The sequence below is a fragment of the Crotalus tigris genome, unplaced genomic scaffold (genome assembly GCF_016545835.1).
Source record: "Crotalus tigris isolate CLP2741 ecotype Arizona unplaced genomic scaffold, ASM1654583v1 scf7180000024437.13266115, whole genome shotgun sequence".
NCBI lineage: Eukaryota > Metazoa > Chordata > Lepidosauria > Squamata > Viperidae > Crotalus > Crotalus tigris.
The window spans coordinates 9,999,302-10,026,085 of record NW_024100606.1 but is presented as its reverse complement, the minus strand read 5'-3'; the positions used below and the strand labels follow the sequence as shown (position 1 = coordinate 10,026,085).

The window sequence follows — 26,784 nt, the reverse complement described above, 5'->3', positions numbered from 1 at the left end:
CAGTATCGTATCCTGTATTGTTTCATTTGCTCATTAACTTCTATTTTAACTATAGTATCTTTTCCACAGGTTTTACAGAGACTGATAAAATCCCGAGGCAAATCTCAGGCTAAGCACCTTAACGTTCAAATGGTAGCAGCTGATAAACTGGCTCAGTGCCCTCCAGTGAGTCATTCTTAACATATATATGTAGAAAAACATCTTTATAAGCTTTCCTGTTTTATAATTATGTCTCTGTTCATTTTTGTGGCAAATATTTTCTGTTGGAACAAAAATCTCTGGTTCAGTAATGAATGCAGACTGCGAATGCAGTGCCTATGTGAAAAGCAGTAATCAAATCATCTGACTGGTAAAGAATAGCAAGCATCTCTCCTTTGTTTTCCTCTTACATGGGCAATCTTAATCTGGATTACATTTCTTCTTTCTATCTTGTTTAGGATGTTATATCATTGTGTAGGGTTGACATTTTTAGCCTTTCTTTTTCATTTGGGAGCGTCAGGGAAAATATTATCTCCTAAAACAAGGCTGGGGAACTATGGCCCTTTTATGACTTGTGGACTTCAAGTCATAAAGGGGCCCTAGTTCCCCACCTCTGTCCTAAATCTTGTAGACACCTTCCATCACCACCCCTTAAAAATCAAAACTGACTGTTCCTGTCCATCCTGGGAATTTCAGATGGGTTTCTTTGTCCATATAGGCTTGAGACTGGGCAGACCTGTCTTAAATGACAGAGATATTGTTTTTTGTTGGGGAAAAAGTATATTATGTCAACTGACTAAAGGAAAAGGCTTGCACAGACAATATGTATTTGCACATACAATTACTCACTTTTGAATATCACTGTATAATTTTAGCTTCTGAATATATTTCAGTGTGAGAAATCATTCTGTTTTTGTTTGGTAGTCAAAATCAGAATGATAGAAAATGGGATTTTTAAAAATATTTCTTAAAATGGTTAAAAAGGAAGACAAGAAAAAGGATTCATGAAACCAAATATGTTTCTATCATTTACATTTGATATAAAACTTTTACTGTTCCTACGGTTGGCATAAGATATAAAACCAGACAATATATTTGAGAAAATTTTAATTTTAGCTTGACCAGTTGCGGTTGTAGAGTGTAGGTCAATTTTTCTGCTATGACAATACATCAGACATTTTACTATCAGAGTCTCAATGTCATAATTTTATTTTTCCAATGTTTAGCTATAGGCATTCTAGTGGCTGTTGATAAAAATAACCACTAAATTCTTTGGAGCAAGTATTTGCCCTAATCACTGAAATTATACTTAGGAAAATAAATTCTGAATAGATGTTCTTAGATTTACTAATCTCAAAAAACATCTCAGATAAGATAGAAAACAATAAGGGGACATGATCATGACAAGTGCAAATATTTTCATTTTCCTTGTAACCATTCCAACAAAGAAAGATTCTTTTTTTGTTCACATATGCCATTTTATATGGAGGCATATACCATGTATTTAAAAACATGGTAAGATAACGTTGTTTAATTTGGAACCTAAAATAAATTCTTTAATTTGAATTGGTTTCCATTTCATATTTATTCTGTTTTGAATCTTAATTTCTTATTGGAAATCATTTCAAAACCATTTTCAAACCAATTAGAGGCTGATATGTTCAATGTAATATACAATTTATATACGAATCCTCTAGATATATGGGGGCGCACTGGATCAGCATTTAAAGACGCTGAGCTTGTCAGCTGGAAAGCTGACAGCTCAGATTTGAGACACAAGCACTGTCCAATGGATTGAGCTCCTGTTCCTACCCACCTAGCAATTTGAAAGCCTGCAAACGTGGGTAGATTAATAGGTACCACTTGGTGGGAAGGTAATAGTATTCCATGCATCTTTGGCATTTAGCCATGTTAGCCATATGACACATATAACGTTTTTGGACAGCACTGCTGCCTTGACCAAGAAATGGAAATGAGCACCACCTCTAGAGTTGGACATGACTGGACAGGGAACCCTTTATTTTTTACCTTTAGATATATCTGGAAGATTCAATACTATTGCTCCAAATTTGTCAAAGGACTTAGCACCCAGTCCTTTTCTTTTCTATTTTTTTTTTAATTTTTAAATAAAAAAATTAAACTGTAAATGTGATTTAGCTTTGTCCGCAAAAACAAGCCACGTATTAATATTGAATTCAGTATTCTAAAATCATGTATTTCCTGATTTTGCTGATCGTTAGATGTGGTTTTGGGAATTTGCTTTTCCACACTTTTTTTCCTCTGATAAGGAAATGTTTGATGTGATTCTGGATGAGAACCAGCTTGAAGATGCTTGTGAACACCTGGCTGACTATCTGGAAGCATACTGGAAGGCCACACATCCTACTAGCAGCCATCCTTCCAATCAGCTTCTCACTCGCACATTGGCATCTGCCACTCTTCCCATCAACCCAATCCCAAATGTTAATTTACAGGTATGGTCATTTAAAAATGCAATACACTGAGTTGGTTATTTACATTATAAATATAACTATATCTTCCAGTAGCCAGTTTGATCTAGTGTAGTCATGTCAAACTGCTGGCACGCAGGCTGGATGCATCACGGGCCGAAACCACGCCCATCCCAGTGCCGGCAATGGGGAAAAAGTTGCAATACATTGCACGATGTCACGTGGCGTTGCAAGTTTGACATGCCTGATCTAGTGATTAAGGCACCCAGCTAGAAACCAATAGAGTGTGAGTTCTAGTCCCATTTCAGGCATGAAAGCCTGAAATTAGTGATTTTGGGCCAATCAATCTCTCTTAGTCCAATTCATCTCACAGGGTGGTTGCTGTAGGAAAAATAGGAGGAAAAAGAAGTCCTCTGTACGTTAGTTGCCTTGAGTTATTTATAAAAACTAGGCAGATTTTTTTAAAAAATACATAAAAGATCTATATCTTTCACCTGTGTAATGGGATGTGGATCAAAATCCTGCAAATGTGTCAATTGTTGTAACACTTGTCAGACTAGAAACCTATCAGCTTTTCCATTATGTTGCATACCCATTTGCCTTCTGCAAAACACAACGAGAATAGCTGAAGAACAAATGAATTCTCTGAAACATATTCCCAATAAAGTTGGGAAATAAATATATATATATGAAATAAATGAAATATGAAATTATTATAGATGTCCTCTAAATTTACAGATGCAATGCCATTTAAATCATTCCATTAATATTTCTCTCTTAAATACTTTTGAAAAATAATAATAATAATGGAATCTATTGTTGCCTTTTTAAGAAAAATCAAATTGACTCTCACGGAACTCTCAAGTTGGGAAAATTGCCATTATCAAATTCAGGCCTGAAGCCAAACTTCTCAGTTAACAATCTACTTGCATACCTACCAAACTAGATATAATATTTCTCTGAGACCAAATACCAGTTTCAAAGTTAAGAATACATTATTTTCTTAGAAATTATAAATCTATAATGTATCTGAACAGTTCTGCCCTTGCTTGAACTTAACTCTAGGTTTGATAATGCAGACTGGATAATATAAATATTAGCAAATTGTTCACAATAACTAAAGTTTTTTTTTAATTTGCTTTTAAGTGATTTTATTGCTGAAATTAATAAAAGACTGATAAAGCTACACCTTTTTCACTGATGCCTGCTCTAATTTTTTTCTGAGGCTTATTTCATGCCTGGTTCACTCTTGTACAGCTAGATTCTCTCATTTTTATGTGAAATGTTTGGGCTCAGAGGGGACCAAACAAAAATTGGCATTACTGCCAGATGTTAGGATGGATGGATGGATGGATGGATGGATGGATGGATGGATGGATAGATAGATAGATAGATAGATAGATAGATAGATAGATAGATAGATAGATAGATAGATAGATAGATAGAGGCTGATTGCTTTCTTTTTGGAATGAAGTTTTACTTATACTAGGAAATACTGATGATAAAGTTTGAAGTATTAAATTAGTCCAACTGAATAGCCATAAATAATTGCTTTAAACTTACTATTCTGACACAAAGATTTATTGAACAAATTTGTTCAAGATTCTGACATTTAAAAAAGCATTTTTCTAATACATTTACTATTTTGTTATATTGATCAGGCTCAGGTTGATCAGAGGAATGAGCAATCAGCCACTGAAAGAACTGGTTCACAAGGAGAAGAAGAAACACGAGTTGAAATCACCAGGAAATCTCAACATCGCTCTTCCTCTTCAGGACATCACCATAACCATCGTAGTGGAACTAGCCGTGGTTTATCTCGACAAGAAACTGTTGACTCAGAAACACAAGACAACAGAGATTCAGCATATATAGAACCAAAAGAGGACCACTCACATGAACCCTATGATTCTCATAGAGATCATAATCACAAGGATGAACCCCATGGGGTCAGTGATCACAGGCATCAAGAATCAAGGCATCGATCAAAGGAAAGGGACCGAGAACAGGACCACAATGAAGGCAACAAACAACGTAGCCGTCATAAATCAAGGGACCAGTATTGTGACAGGGATGGAGAAGTGGTACCTAAGAAACGTAGTGACACAGTGGAATGGAAGAAAGATGTGTATATCCATCAGTAACACCTGCCTCTGACAGTGTTGTGTTTCTTTTGAAATTGGGTATGAGAAAAGTCCTTAAAATAATCTTGATTTTTTTTCAGTGCAGAATGTAGTATCTTGTATGCTGATTTTAAAGTGCTAGTGCTTTCAAAGCGATGGCATAAAATAGGATATTCATTTTGATTAATGCTATAACACACTGGCATAGTGCAATTGTGGATTTTTTGAAGTTATGCTATGCTATTTTTTTCCCAAACTGATTCTTGTAGCTGCCATTTGAACAGATACCTGTTGCCATCAAGATGGTGTTAGTGTTTTCAAACAAAATATGGTTGATATTTAATATTTTCCCCATTTTTCAGCAAGCCAGAATCACCATATTCAAATTGAAGCTCTCAAAGGCTCTTTTTTTAAAAAAAAAAAAATCTTGACTTGCATATTGATTTCTGTTGCTTGGTCCTCTAGTGGACTACATTTTGAAACAGAATTCAGTCTTGCCTTATACACAGGGATCATAAATTCAAAATCTCTTTTCTATATACTGGTACTGTGTACTGTACAGACCGTTTATAAATGTTATTTCTGCAGACACCTTCTTACATAAGATTGATCACACTATTTTAGAATCCTAATGCCAAGTCAGCAGATTTGCTTTTGAATTATGGGCAACTGGAAAATGGATAGCACCGTTCACTCTAGACACACTTTCTTATACTCTAATAGGAGTGACCACTTTAGATAACAGGTTGGATTCTTCTTGCAAACTTATAATCTTTGGATTTTAAATCTATGGCAAAAATAATGTGACACTGTAAATGGTCCTGCTGTGCATACCACTTAACCAATTGCTCTGACAACACACAGTTTTTGTTTTTTATCAACTTGACAGGCAATAGTTGTATAATGCATAAGCATGTGTGTGTCTGAAAGAGTGGGGAGGGTGTTTGTGTTAGTGATAAAGGAAGAGAGACAAAAAGAAAGGCTTATTAAAATTACCTGAGGATCATTCCATATCTTATCAATCTGCCATAATTATCATATGTTTATGCTTAGGTATAAGATCTTGTCAAGAAGCAGATATGGGTGGTTATTCTTTTTATAGAAGAAGCATATCATTTTCTGCTTCAGACATGATCCCAGCATCTGAATGAGGAAACTAGGATTAAATCATAATGCATCAATCTATTCAAGTATAGATTATTCTAAAATCTATGTGCTTTTATTTTTTCCTTGCTGTTTTTTTAAATCAGAAGTTCAAGATTGCAGGCAAGTAACATGGGAAACTATACGACTAACAGGTAATTGAGAAAGCATCAATCTGCTGGCTTTTATTTTATTTTATTTTATTTTATTTTTTGAGGATCCAGGAAAGTTAAAAACACAAGCAAATGTGACTGTGAGTGTTTCACTGGAAATGTAAACTTTTTGTGTTCTAGAATATTTGTTTTAGTAAGACAAGTTTACACAGCTTGTGGAGAGTTATTTTGTTGAAAAATAAATTTTATAGTTTCTCTGCTTTTTTCTATATTTGACCATATTTCTATTCTAATCAACTTGTTCATTTATTTCACTTATGGGATTTACTGCTACAAGGTTGCTGAACCATTATGATAATTTCTACATTTTTGTCAGAAACAAATAATACTACAAATTTTAAGTAATACTGTAAATAATTATAGCATTTACAGTATATATATATATTTACATTCCTCATGCATGGACAGGCTAGATTTAGTTCTGTCCAGCATCTTTGTAGTATTATAGAAAATAATAAGAATAAAGGAATAATATTAAGCATATTGACTTAACATACATAGCATAAATGAGATTTATTTATATTGGGAGGGGAAGATCATTGCAGCTAAAAACATGGACTGACACTGTATTCAACTCTCCTGAAAATTCTTCTTAACGTATACAAGTTGAAAGTCTTTCATAAATTTGCAACATAATGAAATATTGACTTTGGGAAATTGGGGGTAAACTTTAGATTGGCCCCAAATGTAGGCATAGCTTCAAAATGTATTGCAGGTAGTATTTCGGTGTTGTATTCGTAAATTAACTATGTACATAGTGTCTTAATATGTAAAATCTCTATTGCAGAAGAAATTAGAATTTGACTTCATACTTTTCATTCTAATATCCAAGCTACAAGACCAAATTTTGTATTAGAATCCTGTGGCTACAAAGAAATATATATACAAGAAAAGAAAGATAACTAAAGTAAGAAAAGAGAAACAAGTGCAATCTGGTAATTCCAAAGAATAATTATCAGGAAATATAAATATTACAGAATTAGAGGAGCATGAAAAGTAATGTCTCTTTTCAGTTGAACTCAACTCCTTGGGATTTAATGGATATACCCGTGTAGTTTTTTTGACAAAAATATAAAAGGATTTATCTATGGATGTTTTTTTTTCTAGAATCATAGAGTTGCCATAGATCTATCAAGTCCAATTCCCTGTGCATGGCAATATATACTGCAACATTTTTGATAGATTGTTTGAAAATTTGTTGTTTGAAAATTCTAGTGAAGGGGTAGAAACTACTTCATGCAGTAATCTAATTCACTGATTCATACCTAATATCTAATCTGTATCTTTGAAGTTTCATTCCATCTGTTTTAATTTTACTTTCTGGTGCAAGTAAGAGTAAGTTTTAACTCTTTACAACATAATAGCATTTAAGATATTTGAAGACCATTATCATATACCTTGTCAACTTTCTCTTCTTCAAATTAAACCTACTTAGGTCTTTAATTGTTCCTCATAGAACTTAGTTTTCCATAAGTTCACCATCTTGGTGGTCCTTCTCTGGACTTGCTTCAGTTTATTTATTTCTTTGTAAAATTTATATGGCCGCCTACTTCATCAAGAAGTGACTCTGAGTGATGAACAACAGAAAATAATAGGCATTTTTTTAAAGTTGGGATGTGCAGACCTAACCAAGGCAGAATAGATCAAAATAATTACTTCCCGTAGTCTGGACTGCTAGTGCTTCTATAATTTGGACTTTTACTGCTACTTCAGTTTGTTCTCAGGAGGTGGGGGAAGGCGTCATTTCCCAACTAAGTTTCCAAAGCCCCCAAATATCCAGATGCTTATTCTTCAAGACAGAAATGTGTATTGATAGCAAAAATAAAATGCATATCTTCCCTTATGTATATTCTGGGATGTTTCAGAATGAATGAAAACAACAGTTTTATAAGATTATGAATAATTTCCCCATCAACTATATAGCTATGAGAGATCATATTGATAGCAACTTCTTTGCCTCTCTCAGCAAGTTAAAATATAAAAGATACATAGAATCTTAGGTTAAAATGAATTATTTTGATAGAAGTAAAACAAAATAAACAATTGTGCACTGTAGGACAGTAGATAGAGATACTGTAAGCCCTCCACAGACAAAGATGGGGCAAAATGAAGAAAAGATTCATTCCGAGCCAGGCAAGAGCTAGATGCTACTGGAGGTGGGTCTCTGAAGATTGAATGATAGGAGTCTTGCCTTCCCTCAAGCAAAAAAACAGGATTTTCAAAATAAGGAGTATCAGGTGTACAGAAACAAACTGGCAGCCAGTGTGAAAATTTCAAAATGGGTATTAGGGAAACCTCCAAAGATTAACCTGGCTGTGACATTTTATATTCGTTGAGTTTCTGAGAATTAACTACAATTAATGATCATATTTTTCTCAACTACTCTTCAAAAAAGTGGAAGGAATTGTGTAGCCATCCCCTTTTGTGAGATAAAGATAGTTTTCCATTAGGAAGCTATTTGCTCAAAACTTTGACATACAGAAATTACTAAATTTCCATAAGTAAGACCTTGAGTTTATAATTTAACTTTTTAGTATGAAGTGCTTCAGATCTCCTTTCAGTGCAGCTTCTTTGTTATGATGACCTTTTCTTTAGGTTTCTGCCCATGACTGAAAACAAGAGGTATTATAAGAAATATACTAAAGTTAATGGAACTCTGTAAAAATATTTGAGTTGTACAACACTCTTCTCTCTCCAAATATTCCTATATGTGTTACTTATTATTGTGATATTTTTTTTGCAAATCATAAATGTAGTTCCAAAGACAACAAAAATACTTTATATAAGTATTAATTTGTATAACATATCCACATACCTCTTGTCAAAAGATTGTCAAGTTGAGCTTTGCTAGATGCTCACTTTTTAAGTTAATCTTACTTTAGATGCTTAAAGGCTATGGCTCATAGTTCATTTTTCCTCAGCAGCATTAAAAGATGTTCTGTATCTTCAGCAAGCAATTACCTTTGTTAATCTTTAATTTTACTTTCCTGATCAGGACTTTTATTTATCAAATCACATTGGAGTGGTCTTCTTGCTTGAAGGCCTGTGACCCCTAAGACAATTTTTTTTTTCAGAACTGGAATCATTCATTTGAATTCCATTGTATACAGACAGGATATGTCAGATATATTATATAACATAAATCAGATTATCCTTTAGTTTTTTTATATATTGCTCTACTCACTATTTATAGGTAGCAGATTACACTACTACTGGTTTTGGAGAAAATACAGCAAACATTATGAATTGAACATCTGTAAGTCCACATTATTCCTGAAAAATGATTCCAAGCATTCTGTCCCATTATTTCCATTTTACTTCTATACGGAAACATATTAATATTTCTAAATGTTCTATTTTTCTCTCTCTTTTCAACATAATATCCAACACTTATTTTTGTTGCAGATCTGAGATATTTTTTGTAATTTTACTCCAAATTTTGCAATTAATCAATTGCATATATTACAAAATTATTCTGTATTCCCTTGCCCACATTAGATAGTAAGATTTCAATAGGACATTATAGTTAAATCCTTTTATAAATATATAATGCAAGTGTGCTATTCTTATTCATATGTGTCAAAAAAGTACCATAGAGCTTAAAAAAGTATAATCAAAATGATACACTATGAAACTAATGGACCTTCCTTATATTGGAGGAGGGCTGCTAAAAATAGGTAAGGAGGTCATAATAAGAAAAATATAATCAAATATGATGTGGGTAATGTTGACACATATACATATTAAAATCCAAGATAAAAACACTGGGTCTTAGTAGAGAGTGTTTCATACAATGCATACACAATTGTACAGTTGCTGTTTCTCCAACATGGCAAAAGTTACCAATAGGTGGTTTTAAAGGGAAAATAAAATTTAAGAAGAACATGAGTATTCAGAAGACAGGTAGAATAGAGCGGGAAGGAACTTTGGAAGTCTTCTAGTCCAGCCCCCTGTTTAAGCAGGAGGACCTATACCATCTTATCTATAGGTCAGGGGATTTCCCTTGCTTCTTCAGCTGAGTATTTCTTCTTTGGTTCTGCTCTAGAATCAAACACAACACATCTAGTCAGCATTCCTGAGGGCATAAGTGAACATGTCCTGTTGTGCTGATAGGCAAAAGCAAAACAGTTACTTTTGTAGAGAACAGTTAGAAAGCTCTCAAATGAATTATAATAAAAAGCAGTCAGATGCTCATTTAATACCAATTCTGATTAAATAAAGCTTTTAATGCCATAAAATATTTTTTCAAAAGCAATCTGTAAGATGTTATGAAGTGTATTAAAATCCATTCAAATTTTATTTTGAACTCAGTATATAGTATAGTTCGAAAGTAGGATTCCTACTGTGTGAGATTGTAAACAAAACCATATGGGCAAACTGAGCAAACAAGTTTCCATAATTAGTGACCTGTTGTTAATGTAAAACCAAATGAAACTTGAAAGTTTCCAAATTGCAATGGTCCATTTTCTTAGACTTGTTTCTCCAACCTGAGGATTTCCTCCCAGGAGAAACAGCTGGCAAATTTTACTGCTGCTATAGCAACTATGTCGTCAGTCTGTTGGCTTGGCAACATAGCTGCAGAACGAAACACAGTTTGGAACACTAAAAGGAAAGCATAAATTTATTTACATTGGTGTCTAAAGCAATTTTCACCACACTTTTATAAATTTTGCAATAAAAAACCCTATACAGTCTTTGTTTGCTAGATGTATCAAATCTTCATAGTTGACATTTTGCAAAGAATTATAGTCCATTCCCTGCAAAATAATTTCAGATGGATCAAATCTCTGTAGCAATTTCAGCTGCTCAGGTGACAGTCCAGCTCCCATCATGCCTTCTCCTCCAACATGGGGCTCCTTTTAGGGAGGAAAATAAAAGAAATGGTTGGTTCTTTGGCTGGTCATTATTTAACTTAAAATAGAAACTGATATTTATAAAGATCAGCACTCCAGCTCTACCTTTGCAAGAACATTATTGGAATATTTTTATAAAAAAAACTGTCTTTGTATAAATCCTCAGTAAAGAATAATTATTCAAAATGAAGGTGGAAAACCAATGATATAAAAAGGATGAAAACCACTCTTCGGCCATCAATAACATAAAAAAAACCTAATTTAATGCCAATCAAAGTTTCCTCAGTATGTACAGTTTATTTCTATGCAGATTATTTTATTACTATAGTAATAATATAGCATAGTAATAAAATAATAAAAGCATAAATTGCTATATTTATTAGCAAAAACTAAACATAGATGAAAGGAGACATAATTATATTAAGTTGCCATCTAAAATAGAGTTCTTTTGTTGTAGGTGGGAGCCATTTCCTGTGTTAAATATCAAAAGTGTATTTAAATTTAGCCCTCAATCTCACAATCATTCATATGGGAATATATCATAGAATTCAGTTGCCCTTCTGCTATTCTCAGTTCCTCTGCAGGAGGCAAATTGGTAGGCAACTTAAGAGATGTCAGATCTATTCTGATGAATATTACAGCATCTAGCCCAGTGGTTCTCAACCTGTGGGTTGGGACCCCATTTGGAGTCAAACGACCATTTCACGGGGGTCGCCAAACAACGCAGTCCGCCATTTTTTCCCCCTTTTCCTTAGCTGTGCTACTCCCTTTTATTCTATTGGCTTTTGAAAGCCAATAGAATAGACTCTCTTGAATAGGGTCTAATTCTATTGGCTTTCAAAAGCCAATAGGAATTGTCCAGGCTGACTCTGCCCTGCTGAGCCTGCCAAAAGTCCCATTCTGCAAACGGTGCTGCACCAGTTGAGTAGTCCTCGACTTACGACCGGTTGAGTAGTCCTCGACTTACGACCGGTTGGGGGTCGCAGCATTAAAAAGGTTGAGAACCACTGATCTAGCCAGTTTGCAGGTTCTGGATCCACGCCCCACTAAACAGGGTAGAAGATGCAGGATTTAGACTTTTTTCTAACATGCATTTATTGTTTTATGAATAATTCAAGGTCACCAATGAACCTAATATGCCTACTTCCTATTTTTCCCACAATTACCCTGAGGCATGTGTTGGGCTGACAGAGAGGGGTTCCCCAAAGTCACAGTCAATTTTCATGTCTAAGGGGGAATAAAATTAATCTCATTTAACCTAGCAAATCAATCTTAATACTTTAAATATATATGCTTAATAGAAGTGAATAGATTTTAATTTGGATACTAAAAATGCAAAGGTTTCAAGGCTGAGCAAATTAAGGATAAAATCCACTTCCTTGCCTTACTGGATTCAATTCCTCAAACAACAGTAGTTAGTAGCAAGAATATGTAATGTTTATTGGGCATGCTTTGCACAAAACTCTTCCTGGCACTAAAACCCTATTACAATATTGTGGGGTTTTTTCCTGGTATATAGCCAGCCCCAGCAAATATCAGATCTTCTGCTTTCCATTTCTAAAGTAGATTGAACTGTTTACTTTCCCTCCCAAAGTATTTCATTTTAGTATTTGTACGATTTACAGAATGTGAATTCTGTAAATCATTCAGTCAAACCTATCCAACTTCTGTCCAAGTTGGCTTCATAACCATCCAGAGTTTGTTTTAAAACCCTATCTCTATTTTTCACAAAATGCTACACCAGTTTTTTTTTTTAAATGAAATCAGATAATAACTGAGGAACCTTTCTTATCTGTTCAGGACAGGAAGTTAGCTGAAAAGGTCATTCTAGTTGTGTACAGTGATAAACCATGGTTTAACAAGATATACAAGTTAATTAATGCCTTCTCAAAAGCTATTTTCTTTTCTTTTTTTCTTAAACTCCGATTTCTTGGAGATTGCCTGGACATGTCCTTTCAGATTTTTTCTGGCAAGGTTTTTCGGAAGTGATTTGCCATTGCCTCCTTTATAGGACTGAGATAGACTAACTAGCCTAAGGTCATCCAGCTGGCTTTGTGTCCAAGGTGGGGGTAGAAATCCTGGTTTCTAGCCTGAAGTTTTAACCACTACAACAAACTGGGTCTCTATAAATGTAAGCAAAATATGGAAAAGAGTTTAAAAATTACAAAATATATATTTTCCTAGGCAGATGGATAAAACTGTTAACTACAACAAACATCAAATAAATGATATGTTCTTGATAACATGATAGATATTTCTTGATCTAGGGCTCAATCTTTATAGCTATTAAAATGGTTGTAATTGGGTGAATTCTTCCACAAGATGTTTTCAACTGACAATGTAATATAAAAGTGGGAAACAAAGTTACATAGATGAAATTTTACAAGGAAATTTCTTCTTACCTGTGACTCCAGCTGGAGGCAGGGAAAAGTTTCTAGTGCCCAGGCCACTTGCTCCTCGTTCTCAGAAAGGGTAATTGTGCAAGTACTATATACAAGGATGCCCCCTGGCTTTAGCAGTTGCACTGCCTAGAATGATAATCAGATTTTCACTTTGTAGATTTTTTTCTAGTATTTCACAAATAACGCTGTTTTTTAAACACACAGACTACAGGTAGTCCTCAACTTGCAACCATTCACTTAGTAACTGAAGTTACAATGCTTCTGAAAAAAGTGATTTATGAACGATTCTCACACAATCTTTGCAGCATCCACATAATCATGTGATCAAAACTGGGGCACTTGGGAACTATAACAGTTGTACTATTCCGGGATCATGTGATCACTATTTGCATCCTTCCCAGCTGGCTTCTGACAAGCAAAGTCAATGGGGAGGCTTAACTGCATGATTCACTTAACAACTGCAGTGAGTCGCTTAACAAGAATGGCAGAAAAAAATCACAAAATGGGATGGAACTCATTTGACTGTCTTACTTAGCAATAGAAATTTTGAACTCAATTGTGGTTGCAACTAAAGGACTACATGTAGTTTAAAAGCTTCTCTACAGATCAGTGGCACAGTGCACATTAATTCTAACAAAGTGTTCGAAGATTCATGGCTACTAATCATAATGGAACCACCATAGAAATGTTGCTGAAAGTGAAGAACGTTTATTCTTTGGCGTATATCTCCACAGTCCTGCCTATTTCTATCCAACCTTTTCTAGCTATACCGTGTGATGGAATGGTAAATATTATTTACCAGGAGATATTCTCAGAGGATGATCCAATAATTCCCAAATTCTTTCTCCTTTAGGAGAAAAGGAAGAAGAATCTGAAGATAACTTCTTTAAAGAATTGTACAAAAGGCTTTACTTTCATTTTGGCTCAATGTCTTCCAATAGACAGCAGAAGCAACTGAACAAATAAACAGTTGAAATTGCAATTGCACCATTACAGCAAATATCTTAATTTTTTCCCCATACCATTTTTCAGGAATTGTTATATAACCAAGGTACAGAAAAGTAAAATTCTTTAATAAAATTATTTCCTGAAATGAAACTATTTCTGCTGTAAGGATATGAGAAAAAGTTTATCAAACATAATCTTATATCAATACTGTTTCAATTTTAATAAAATGTATTTCTTTTAAAACAATCCAGCAAACAACATACAACTCCCAAGCCTCTCCTTCATATTTTATTTAATAGTTTGCACTGTTAATCATACCACTCTAAAAAGCTTGCGCTGCAAAGGTTGGTAAGAAGTTATTTCTTTTAAAGACCACGAATAAGCCAAATTTGGCCTCTGTCCCATTCCACTGCATGGAGCATCAAGAAGTATCCTGTCAAATGACTCGGGTAAGAATGGAGGTCCTTCTGCAAAATATATATACATATATATATATATATATTTCAAAGACAATAGTTCGCATGTTTTGCATAACTAATTCTGCTATTATTATTATTAATTTTAGAGAACTGTTAATTAAAATTCCATGAGTCATATCAATTTAATGTAGTGAATCTAGTTGAACCCTACTGGCTTTGGTTCAAAGTCTTTTTAATTAACTGTTATAAATAGCCATTGTATTTGGATGGAATTTTTATTTATTACTATTATTTATTAAACAAATTAATATACTGTAGCTGCATAGATGACTCCAGGTGGCTTACAAAATTTAAATTATGATTGCTTTTGCCTTCCACTCTATTTCTATGTAACAAAAAATGTGTCCTGTTTAATTGGTATACAAATTGATTCCAGTCTCCTTAAATCTGTATCATGTCAAGTCAAGATTTAATATGTGTATTGAAATCCTCTGTGTAATAGACCAACATTTCACTTGTATTGATGAAAAATGAATCTAAGTACTAACATTTTTGAAGTTACATCTTTGTAGAAAGGCAAAATATGTTTATGAAGCAACTGATGTGGAAAGATTAAGTTCATTAAAAAGACATTATAAGGATTTGTTGGACAAGTATTTTCATACTTTAGCCACCAAAATGCACTAAACAATGATTAAAAATATAATAGATCTTTAATAAAAATAGATCCCTCTTCCTCACTTTTTCCCCATTATATGTGCTCCGAGTTGTTCTTATGAAACTAGTAAGCTTCAGAAATTTTGATACAGATAGTCCTCAATGATCATTTGGTAAGTTATAATGTTGTTAAGTAAACAGTAGATAGGATCAGTCCTCCAAGTTAGCTTGCAGCACTCCTGCAATCATGTGATCAAAATTTGATTGCTTGGCAGCCCATTAGCATTGATTACTGCAGGATGCATTTCAATTCCCCCACCTACCTATACCCATTTTCCCATCTCTGCCTTTTTGACTACCCTGCACTCCACCTCTGCTGCCCTCTGTCCCACTCCAGCTACCCTTTGTCTCCCTCCTCTTGCTGAGCTGTGCCCATCCAAGGTCTCATAAGTCAGCATGAAGCCATCAGCAGAGAATTGTGATGCCCTTGCCTAATGGCACACAGTCCTCAGTCTGATAACCTGAAACTACAGGAGACCTAGTAGTGGTTAAAATGCAATATTGCGGCTATCTCTGTCCACAGTCTGATGGGGCTCAGAGTTTATTCAACCTTCCATTCTTCCGAGGTCAGTAAAATGAGGACCCAGATTGTTGGGGGGAATATGCAAATAATGCTTTATATTATAAACTGCCCAGAGAGTGCTGTAAGACACAATAGGATGGTACATAACTCTAAATTCTATTGCTACCAGAACTAGTGTTGCAGTGAAGTCATGTGATGCTTTGCTTACTGTCCTTATCAGTAGTGTAAGATATGGCAACAGAAATTCCAGTCCCACTTAGGTTTGTTAAGCAAGGACTACATGTACAATTTTACTTAGTGTACCTTATTGTGCCATCCAAATCAAATTCAAATTAGTCTTTATATCATAACCTCTATTATTCATGAACAATAGTTAAAAAGTAACAGTACCTTGTCCATCCTCTAATTTGCTATCAGTAAGCGCTTTAGTACCATCATAACAAAAAGCTTTAATACAATTCAAATTTAACAATGCAGCATTTTGTTCAATCTTTTTTACTCTGTCTGCTATCTTGTCCAGCGCTATTACTTCCCCCTAAAAATTAAAAATTAAAAGTTTTTAATGACATAAACAGCTGTTAAAATGGCTGAAGTATAGAGGTTGATACACATAATTTCAAATAACTAAAGTGCAATACATAAAGCACCAGATTTATACAATATAATCTGTTTTAGCCCTGATTCAGTACACATCTGTGAAAAAATTGCCTCAAAAAACCACAAATCAGCTATGATGCCTGCATCTGAAAAACGTGGTGACTTTCTCCATTTCAGAGTCATCACACTATTCTTCATTTCTTAAGCAACAACGTTTTACTTAATAGTATGTTACAGTTTATTCATGGCTAACTTCACCAAAACAAAGTACTATATTTCATTCAAATACTGTAACGTGTCAAGCTGTAATTTTTTCCATGTTAATAGTCTCTCTGCAGAGGCTCATTGAATAGTGTAAGTCTTTAAATTAACTGTTTCAGATTATTATTTTTCCAATTCAATCTGCACCATCAAGTGTAGGACATACTAAATGTGCAGTTTTTGAAAAAAAACTGCACATTTAGGAATGCAAATGTATAAAAACAGCAATACCATATAAAAATATTTTAGTTACGTAGAACATTATTTCAGTGTTTCATTATTGTGTTCTGCATGCTGGCAATTTCTCCATGCCGGAAAGCTAAATAATTCAGTAAGCATAACAGCATTACATCCGGGTTATAATTAAAAATATGACAAACAGCACAGCTTATATAAGTAGAGTTATCACATGGGAATATCAATGTTCCTCACTGCAAACTCTGATGCTGCATTCTGAAACTTCCAAGTGATCTTCAAGGACAGCCCCATGTAAAATGCATTGCAATAATCAAGCTGTGAAGTGATTAGGGCTTGAATGACCATCTGAAGACCCATGTGATCCAATAAAGGACGCAACTGATTACTAGATGATGTTCAAAGGCCGTCTTAGCCAAAGCTGCCATCAGGTAGAAGCTGTGAATCCAAGAGGACCCCTAGATTGCACATCACCCTTGAATAAGAAAGTGTAATCCCATCCAAGGGTAAAGATGGAAAATTCAGATTTAGTTGACCTAATATTCACAAACATTCAGTCCTGATAGTTTTGAATCAAGTTTATTGATATTCCTCTCTATCCAGGCCCAACAGCATCCAAGCATTGAGACACAGTGTTGGCAAGCTTAATTGCCCAGGGATCAATTGGTATCATTAGCATATTGATGAGACTAGACCCCGAACTGGCCAGTAAACTCACGTAATGGTTTCTTATAGATCTTGAGCAGGAGGAGAGAAAGTGTCCTGTGTTATCCCACAAAAGAGTGCTTGGGGGACAATACCAACCAGACTGGCTCTGGAGGTAGAAAGAGAACCATATAAAACAATGCTCCAAACTGCTAATCTTTGAATCCAGTCCAGAAGGATACCAAGATTGAATGTATAAAGAGATGCCATGAAATCAAGGAGCCCAAGAAAGAATGCACCATCTCTATCCAGGTCTGCCACAAATTACATACAAATCCAACTAAGGATGATTCCATACTAAATACTGAAACCTGACTGATATAGGACTAGATAACCTAGTTTTTTCTAGGAGCATCTGCAACTAAAATGGGAAGATTTGGAGACAAGTCAATAGTTAACCAAATGGCAGGGTCCAGGGATGGTCTCAAGGAGGAGGTGCTCTACTATTTCATTCAAGGCAATAGCACCACCCCCTTCCTCTATCATCACAGTACAAATAGTTTTCCTGCTAACAACCTAGGAAGGACCTCAGCGCAATAAACAGAGGCTAAACTAGGTAGCCTTCTTCAAGAGTCACCAATTCAACCCAAGTCTCATATATCAGTGTATAAACTAATAATTAATTGGACTGTCCACTTGAAAGTTCTTAGTTTCCTGATACTTTTAATTGCAACTAATTTTTGCTAAATTTGTATTATGTCAAAATCTGCCTACTCTTTCTCAAAGGTAAGAGTCCAGAAACATTTTAGAACTGATGGCTATTTATGGCTTTTAGGTAGCATGTGGTTAAGAAGCATGCGGCTGCATTCCAACAATGAAGAAAAAGACTGATTAGGACAGAAACTGAATTTAAACCCATTTAATTTTAATTAAATGTATACCCCTCACATATTTCTGAGCATAACTTAGAAAAGCACCTATTTTCACTTAGCAATTTATTGCTTGGATTAGTAGATTTGTGGTAACTCAGCAAGATCAATGTCCCTTTAGTGAGTCTGTACAGCTTATTTCATTAGAAAACATACATAAAATTCAAGTATGAATGCTATGCAATTTTGAATTATCCGTGAATTTCAGTCAATGTGTGAAATAAGCTATGTTAGTAAAATACAAGCAAGCTTCTTTGAAGAAAGAAGGAAGGAAGGAAGGAAGGAAGGAAGGAAGGAAGGAAGGAAGGAAGGAAGGAAGGAAGGAAGGAAGGAAGGAAGGGAAAGAGAGGGAGGGAGGGAGGGACACTCACCTCATCATGCATTAATGTTGCAAGGTGGGTAGTTTTGCCCCCAGGAGCAGCACATATGTCCAAGACTCTCTGTCCAGATTGAGGATTTAAAACATAACTCACAATTGATGAAGGCAAATTCTAGCAAAGGAAGTAGTAAAAAATATTTTAATAACCCAGAGATCACAAAAATACTGAAATAGTTTTCTGAATCTATGCCTGACCTTTCTTCTCCTAAGAATCTAAACTGTGCATGAATACTTATTCTAATTCTCTAAATAATCATCCCAAATTAAAGTTACTTGGTTGTCTGAAAAAATTGTAAATATTAAAAACCAAGCATCTTTTGACCAGGAAAAGCTATTCCTCAGAGCTTGTGATGGGTAGACAACCATTTGACTCCTATGGTTAGCTCCTATCCTTATTTTATTGCTTTTAATGTATAATGCTGTTCTTTGTTGGGCAGCTGTAACTGTGTTTCTCTGTCACATTATACCTTGTAAACCTCTGAGTTTCTCAAGATGCAGTGATATAAATGTTTAATAAACAAATATATTGTTCCAAATCCAAGCACTTATGGCAGGTAGATATTCTTGCTCTTAATTGGTAGATAAAATATGAATAGGCATAACTGAGAATTTAAGCATATAAGAGAGGCACCTAAACAAAATCATTGATGTGGGGAATATGGAATACTTCAGTCTGGTAAGGCTGTTCCTCATATTCTCTAGCCCAGTGGTGGTGAACTTATGGCACGAGTGCCAGAAGCGGCACTCGGAGCCCTCTCTAGGCACACATGCTGTCGCCCACGCAACGCCCTGCAGCCCCCTCCACACCAGCCCCCTGAAGGAGACTCCGGAGGTAGGGTGAGGTGGGCGGGGGTGGGGCAGTTTTGGGGCACTCGGTCTCTAAAAGGCTTGCCATCACTGCTCTAGCCTCTCTCATTCTCTACCCTCTTTTCCTCCCTCCCTCACCATACTTCCATCCCTAGTCTTGGGATGCGCCCATTCCCTTTTTCATTTTCTAAGTCTGCCTATAGAGGCTAGATGAGACTCAAAGGAATTGTTAGAAATAATAAAAGAGTGATGCTTGATTTTTGCAGGATGAGTGCTTCCTATTCATTTTGAATTAAAAGCATTTAAAACAAGTAACATGTGAAACAAAATCCTGTTGGATGCCAGGCATTGAGAGAATCAAACATTACACCAACAATATTTTAGTAGGGTTTACTGATACTGAAAATGAACTTCTTAGTAAACTTGGTTGGATTATGTTGTGAGGTTAATATTTTTTAAAAATTAACACCTGGCTTTTACTTGTGAAATATAGTACTTTAGATGGGAACACAATAAATTGGGAAATGTCTTGTTGTTATTTTAAATGTACAAATGACACAACAACAGTAACAATGTATTAAATACTTTATTCTACTTTTCTCCAGAAAGTGATTTTTACAACAAGGATTGGAGAAGTAGACTTCCCAACCCTGATGTTTTCTGCAAGTAAACCTTGGAAAAAAACATCATAATGAACTGGATATACTTTCCTGAATTCTTGAACTGGAATGAAAAAAGAAATCCTAAACACTACAGCACTTCAAGAAGCACTATAGAAAATGGAAATCCAGCTTGCTCCCAATAAAATATATCAAATATAAAAATGCAACAACCTGATCATAAATGCATTTGGATTTCAAATTAAGGTTTTTATTCAAAACTCAATTCTATTAATTTACATGACATGTGTATTTCTGGCTCACATGAGGTAGGAATTCAGCCATACCACTATAATATCTAAGCCAGGGGTAGGCAACCTTGACTCATGGACTTCAACTACCAGAATTCCTGAGCCAGCCATGCTGAGGAGAAATGGAGAGGTTTCCATGCTGAGCCATGCTGGCTCAGGAATTCTGGGAGTTGAAGTCCATGAGTTATAAAAAAGCCAAGGTTGTCTACCCCTGATCTAAGCAATGGCTATGGTTTAGTAGTGTATGCGAATCCAGCTACTATACTTGATCCCATGAATGTATTAAAACCCTAATGTTCAGAAAATAGCATTTATTTGGAATATAACATACCTGTAAAAATATGTAACTGGATAACATATTGTCAAATGAGGGACTATGGTAAATTGGTTCAGTCATTTTTATTCCCAGCCCTCTGAAAGGCATAACACAGGAATATGAATAAATTGTCTGTTCCTCATTTCTAGTTTGACATTATTTAATTGTACAATACTTATTAGGGGCTATCAGATAATATATGCTATTAATTTAACACATTCTGTTTTTACTTTCAGGAAAATTAATTAGAGGATAAGCCTTTTGAATCCATATATTTTCAACAGTATATTTTTTTTTCTCAGATGGGTTTGTTATGTGTGACTTAATTCAAAACAGACTGCTGTCACTGTTAATAATATCAAAATAATTTTCTTCCATAGGAATGTGGCTTGCAGTTTAGTTGGTTGATTTGTATAATTGTACTGAATGCTCTCACCAACATATTATTCAAGATCTTTAGGGAAATTCTTGTGAGATTTCTAAAAATGTTGTTTCTGTATCATTAAAGCATTAAAATTATTTCCTATATATTAAATAATCCAATGCATAAAACGTAGTCAGTCACTGAGCCTAATAAAACCTACAGAATCCATATAGCATTAAGAATCAGAAAAAATATTGGAAAAGTTACTTTGAGCTCTAAGAGAAAAGTGGGGTGCAAATGATGATGATTAAAACTATTGTTACTTAGAGTCCATATCAATTCCAGATCAATATCTATTTGTAGCCCTCTAAGGAAATTCCTAATTCTTATTTTTTGTAGACTGTTTTACCTCTTCTTACATTTCTGTGGAAGTCCTTTTCAAGTCAACAATATAACATGAAAATAATTGTGTTAGATAGGATAAATCAATACTATAATTTCTAATCACTCAGAGTGGTTCCACTTTCCAAGACTAAAGATATCAACATAGCTGAGAGAAAATAAAAGAAAATATTTGTAGCTCAGGGTTGACGTGAGGGGGGGGGTCTTTGGTGCTCTCTGAGCTTGCTTGTTTTCTTGCAGATGCTTCCTTGCAGACTAGCATTGTTGCTATTACCTAGTATGGGTAATGAAACATCTGCAAGAAAATAAGTCGGAAGAAAATAACCACTTATTGCAAAGAAAGTTTTTTAAAGACTTGTTTGACTGAATAGTTCAATAATCTAAGATTAAAAAAAAGAAAGCAAAAAAGGGGGGAGTACAAATTAATTGTTGCTAATTGATGTTAATTGATAAATAACTGCAATGAACATGAGTAAATGCTTCATACTGGGCAGAATAGTCATAACACCATAAATAGGGACAGACTGAACTGTTGCAATCTGACTAGTCATCAGTGAGGCATAGATTATTCCTGATACATTTATTAATTTAGCTGAAAAATATAGAATGACTCAAGTAATGTCCCAAACCTTTTTAAATAATACAATTGCTCCAGAGCTACATCTTGAATAAAAAAATTCTGAATAAATTCAATACATATAATTTGTGAATAACTACAGTATATTTAACTTTTGATAATCTTTACAAATGTTTATTAATGTGTAACCATTTAACCGGTCATGTAATAGTAATCGGGTACCCCTGGAAAGAGTTTAATACCACTTTTTCCAACTCATTTTATTAAAAAGCACAAGCTTTTATGAACTGCCTTCCAATTTTTTGCTACCATAAACTTATTTGACTGCCCTACTACATGGCTATCATCTGGCTCTTTTTTTATTCAGGCCTTACCATACTCAAATGTTATTGTTTGCTAGTAAAGAAAATCTTCCATTTGTACTCTACCATCATTTTTAATTATTAATTTTAATAATATAAAAAGTAAAACAATTTTAATAATTGTTTAATCTAGCCATGTCCTTAATGAACCTATAGAACTATCAAAGACTAGTTCCTATGAGATTTCTTGGTTTCTGATGGTACCCGAGAATAATTTATTTGACTAAGCAAGGAACTTTTCAACTGAAATCCAAATCCATACTTTCGCACTGATGTTTAAACCAAAAGGCTGTTTAATTCAGCATCCTGATCCTCTATTTCCAATCCAAACATTTTGGAAAGCTCATCAAAAAGAAGATAAACCCAACCATATCCTCTTGCAATGGTATGTTTCATATTTGAACACCAAAACTGGAAACCAAGAAGACCGAGGACAACTCCATAAAGCATAAAAAGCTACAAAGGTGTTTATCAAAGGATAAATATGTATTACTGAAACTGTCATCTTGGATTTTAACATCAGTACCACATTTTTTCAGAATTTCAGAACAGGCAGATTCAGATTCAAAAGTGTTGTTGAAAACCCTCAACATTGGAGAAATAAACCCAACAGGAATTTGGACTAAAGTATACATACTTTCAATGTGTTCAAAAATAAAATTAGTTGGACAGTGAGATGATTTACAAATAGCTGTAGCTTTCTACTAAAATAAGCAATTTGGGACAGATTTTCAACCATGATTATACACTTCTGACTTACTTCAATGGGCTATTAGAAGTAAATATTTCATTGCGGCTCAGTTCTGAAATCCCATTTCCAATGAAAACTTTATTCCCGGAAAACTCTTTGGCTCCTCTTTTGCATTTCCCTTCAATATCAGAGTACACAGAAACCACACTGCCAGGTTTCATGGCTGGGGAAAAAAGAGGGAGAGACATCTTTGGATTTTGTTTTCCTTGGCTTAAGAACACAGATCCAGACATTCACTGGGGATTTTGTGAGTCCACATACTTGAACCCCCTGTGTCTAAAAGAATGTGCTTGAGTCAAGATAAGCTCTGGAAAAACATCACTGATGGCTATTCCAGATGTAAACTTGGCAATGTTTTGCATAATTTTTAAAGAAATACGTCCTAATGTTTAATCCTCAAGAAATATGAATGTTCTAACATTATAGGCTAGCAGATTATGGAAGGAGAAGGGAGGGACAGTAGAACATTTTGACTGAACCAGTCATCTAAATCAGGATATGAAAATGGGATCATGATAAAGCTCTGATAAAGAACTTGGAGCCTAGCTGCCCAGGATGCATCACAGTAGGATACAAATATAAAAATACATAACAAGATGAAAGGTATATTAACAAAGGAAAAGCATATGTTAACAGTTTTCTAATTTCTATATGTATATATATGTACTATAAACACACACAAAATCTTCTATAATTTGAGACTGTGCTCCTGTGGGCTAGAGATGTTGAAACTACAGCTCATTCCTGCTACTTGTACCCTCTATAAAGACTAAAGGACCCATCTTATAACTTCTTTCCCACTTAAAACAGCTGGGAAAACAGCAGTATGAGTCAGTCTCCTTGAATGTAGCTAAATTTTGTTATGCTGCCTGTAAAATTAAGCAGACTTTGATGAACCCACCCACTATTGTAATATTTTATCTTATTTTGTTTTTACTTTATTTTTAACTTATTTTTGTCTGCAATTCTAGACAATGGCCATAATAAAAAGTATTTATTAAACACACACAATCACTCTTACATTTTGAAGCAGATATAATCCCAGGAGCATAAACATGTGCTCCACGAAGCACCGCACTTCCACACTGTGCATCAACAATAACTTCATTTGACAATCTTTGCATATCCTTTCTGCAAGAGAACAATGATACTTAAATAAAGTTAGCTTATTAATATTATTCAAAAGAAAAGCTAACTTGACCACATTCCACTCCCACCCACAGCTAAGTTTTTTTTTTTCCTATTTACTGGTAGTGCATTTGCTTTCTAGCTTTTTAATTTCGTTTACAGCCTTTCAATTTCAAAGTTGCAGCTTATAATAATTGTATGTAAAAGCCACATTAAAGAATGTAAATACATGTTTCATAAAACTAAGGAGTTCTTTAAAAAGTAGAACATTTAGATAGGACACATTATTGATAATTAATCAAATATAATCTGTTTCTAGATTTCTGAAATATAATCATTAGGCCTACATAGAGCTCCTGTTTTGATTGAGTGAAGATGCTTCAGAACAGGGGCCCCCAATTTCTGGGCTGTGGACCTGTACATGTCTGCAGCCTGTGGGGAACCGGGCTGCAGAAGCAACAGGCGAGCACATGAAGCTTCATTTGTGCATGTGTGGGATTTAGATTGAGCATGCAAAACCATGCCCTCCTCCCCCCAATGGTCTGTGGAACCAGGAAGGTTGGGGACTGCTGCTTCAAAACACATAGTAAACCAAACACAGGACCTGAGACTTATTACAGCAGCTATATCTGTTTGCAGAATCTCTATATGACAGTCAAGTAATCATATAAAAAGATTGAGGTGCTTTAATGACTGGATGGTCCTTTGTGTTCTGAAGTGCTTCTTCACAGTCCAATCCAAAGTTCTGCAAATCACTAGTAATTGCCATTTTTCCCTATTATGCACCACAGCAGGCAGGCATAATAAATATTAAATATTAAAACTGACATTCTAGGGAAAGAAATTTCCACTATGCTTTCTTTCATTTTCCAGTAGAGAGATAATTATTAAAGAAACCCAAGTTATTGATAAATAAATAGCTGTTTTAAATAGGATAAAAATTTTCCAATACTGTGAGTTTATCTTTGGTTTATCTTTTGTCTGAGCATGCAAAAGATATGTAAATCACGGTGTGAATCTGGCCTGCTTGAAACTGCTTATCAGATTTTATCAAAGAAATGTGAGGGATCATCCATGGAGGACAAACACATAAGCTCAGATGTGCTGCAATTCATCTCCTTCATATCAAATTATGATTTAAATGAATATGTTAATATTCATTCATAATGAATATTATTAATTCCATATTGATAAGCAGTGATAATGGACATATCTTTTTAAAGTATCATCTGTATATTCAAATTTAGGATTGGTCTATCAATGCTTGACCAACCAACTCAAACACACACACTCAAACAAAAGAACACAAACCTGGGTCCAATAACAGGAATAAGTAAGATGTCAGGAAGTTCTGGATGTTGTAGAACTGGAACACTAAGACTTTCATATTGCTGTAAATTGAAAACAAGTACATTATAGTTATAATATTCATAATCTCTAAACATTTTCAGTAGACAGGAATATTTATGATCAAATAAGTAGAGACTGTACTGTATATAATATCAGAGTCTACAAGAGAGTCAGTATCATGCAGATTTTGATCCCCCAGTGGATATCACCACTGTACAACTTGCAATGACATGCCTCCTTTCAGAATTCAAGGATACATTAATCTGTTTCAGGTCCTACCCAAAATAAGTAGGTTTACAAAGGGAATTATACTGTGGAGATTTGCCCAATGCACTTGTGAAAAAACTTATTTGGACAAAGTTCCTCTCTCTACAGAAATTCACGAAGTGCATAAGGATATCTGAAAGAAAGGGTTTTATAACACATTCTAGGTCATTTCAGGAACAGTTGAAGGAATGATTTGCTCTTACATTATTAGCAAGCACAGAAATAGCATGCTGCTGAGTAGCTTTGTTTAGGATAGACTTAATGATCCAGATATATCTAACAACAAAATGAACAATGCATGATAAAGGAATGGAATGCAAGCAATAACGTAGTTGCATTTCTTTTTTTTAAAAAAAATCACAATACTAATTATTTTCCCTGTTCATTGTATGTTACCCTACTAAGGAAAACTTTAGCATAAGCTGACTCTAAACATATTCTTATTTTGCACTGACTCCCTCTAGATGCTGAAATGTCCATTATTTATTTATCTCTAGAGCAGTGGTTCTCAACCTGTGGGTCGCGACCCTTTTGGGGGTCGAACGACCCTTTCACAGGGGTTGCCTAAGACCATCGGAAAACACATATTTCCAATGGTCTTAGGAACCAAGACACCGCTCTCTCTGTTGCAGCCTCACTCTCTTCCATCTTTTTTTCCTTCTCCCCCCCCCCGTGAGCTTGTGATACCCCTCAGAGCCTCACATTGCCTCCCAGAGGACTCAGCTGTTTGGCGGCCAGAAGTTGGAGCTGCTCAGCTGTTATTCAGGATGCCCACGAAGCCGACACCCACGCTACCAGGTAGAACAGCACTGGC

At 34.8% G+C, this 26,784-nt stretch overlaps 2 protein-coding genes across 27 annotated transcripts in view; one reads left to right on the top strand and one right to left on the bottom strand.

Moving 5' to 3' along the window:
- CACNB2 (calcium voltage-gated channel auxiliary subunit beta 2) overlaps positions 1-6,077 on the top strand; it is a 236,689-nt gene extending 230,612 nt beyond the window's left edge. For 16 of the 17 annotated variants that reach the window (XM_039331659.1, XM_039331661.1, XM_039331655.1 and 13 more), the window contains 3 exons: positions 70-165; positions 2,268-2,453; positions 4,091-6,077. In XM_039331659.1, coding sequence (XP_039187593.1) covers positions 70-165; positions 2,268-2,453; positions 4,091-4,573 — 765 coding nt within the window. In that variant the 3' untranslated portion in view covers positions 4,574-6,077. The remainder of the gene's footprint in view (positions 1-69; positions 166-2,267; positions 2,454-4,090) is intronic. The other variant, XM_039331656.1, reaches the window with a different exon arrangement.
- Positions 6,078-10,058: 3,981 nt separating this feature from the next.
- Positions 10,059-26,784, bottom strand: part of NSUN6 (NOP2/Sun RNA methyltransferase 6) — a 31,388-nt gene continuing 14,662 nt past the window's right edge. For all 10 annotated transcript variants that reach the window (XM_039331680.1, XM_039331681.1, XM_039331678.1 and 7 more), the window contains 9 exons: positions 25,665-25,744; positions 24,247-24,356; positions 23,235-23,388; positions 20,785-20,866; positions 18,729-18,848; positions 16,121-16,265; positions 14,390-14,538; positions 13,124-13,249; positions 10,059-10,724 (listed from right to left, as the gene is read on the bottom strand). In XM_039331680.1, coding sequence (XP_039187614.1) covers positions 10,518-10,724; positions 13,124-13,249; positions 14,390-14,538; positions 16,121-16,265; positions 18,729-18,848; positions 20,785-20,866; positions 23,235-23,388; positions 24,247-24,356; positions 25,665-25,744 — 1,173 coding nt within the window. In that variant the 3' untranslated portion in view covers positions 10,059-10,517. The remainder of the gene's footprint in view (positions 10,725-13,123; positions 13,250-14,389; positions 14,539-16,120; positions 16,266-18,728; positions 18,849-20,784; positions 20,867-23,234; positions 23,389-24,246; positions 24,357-25,664; positions 25,745-26,784) is intronic.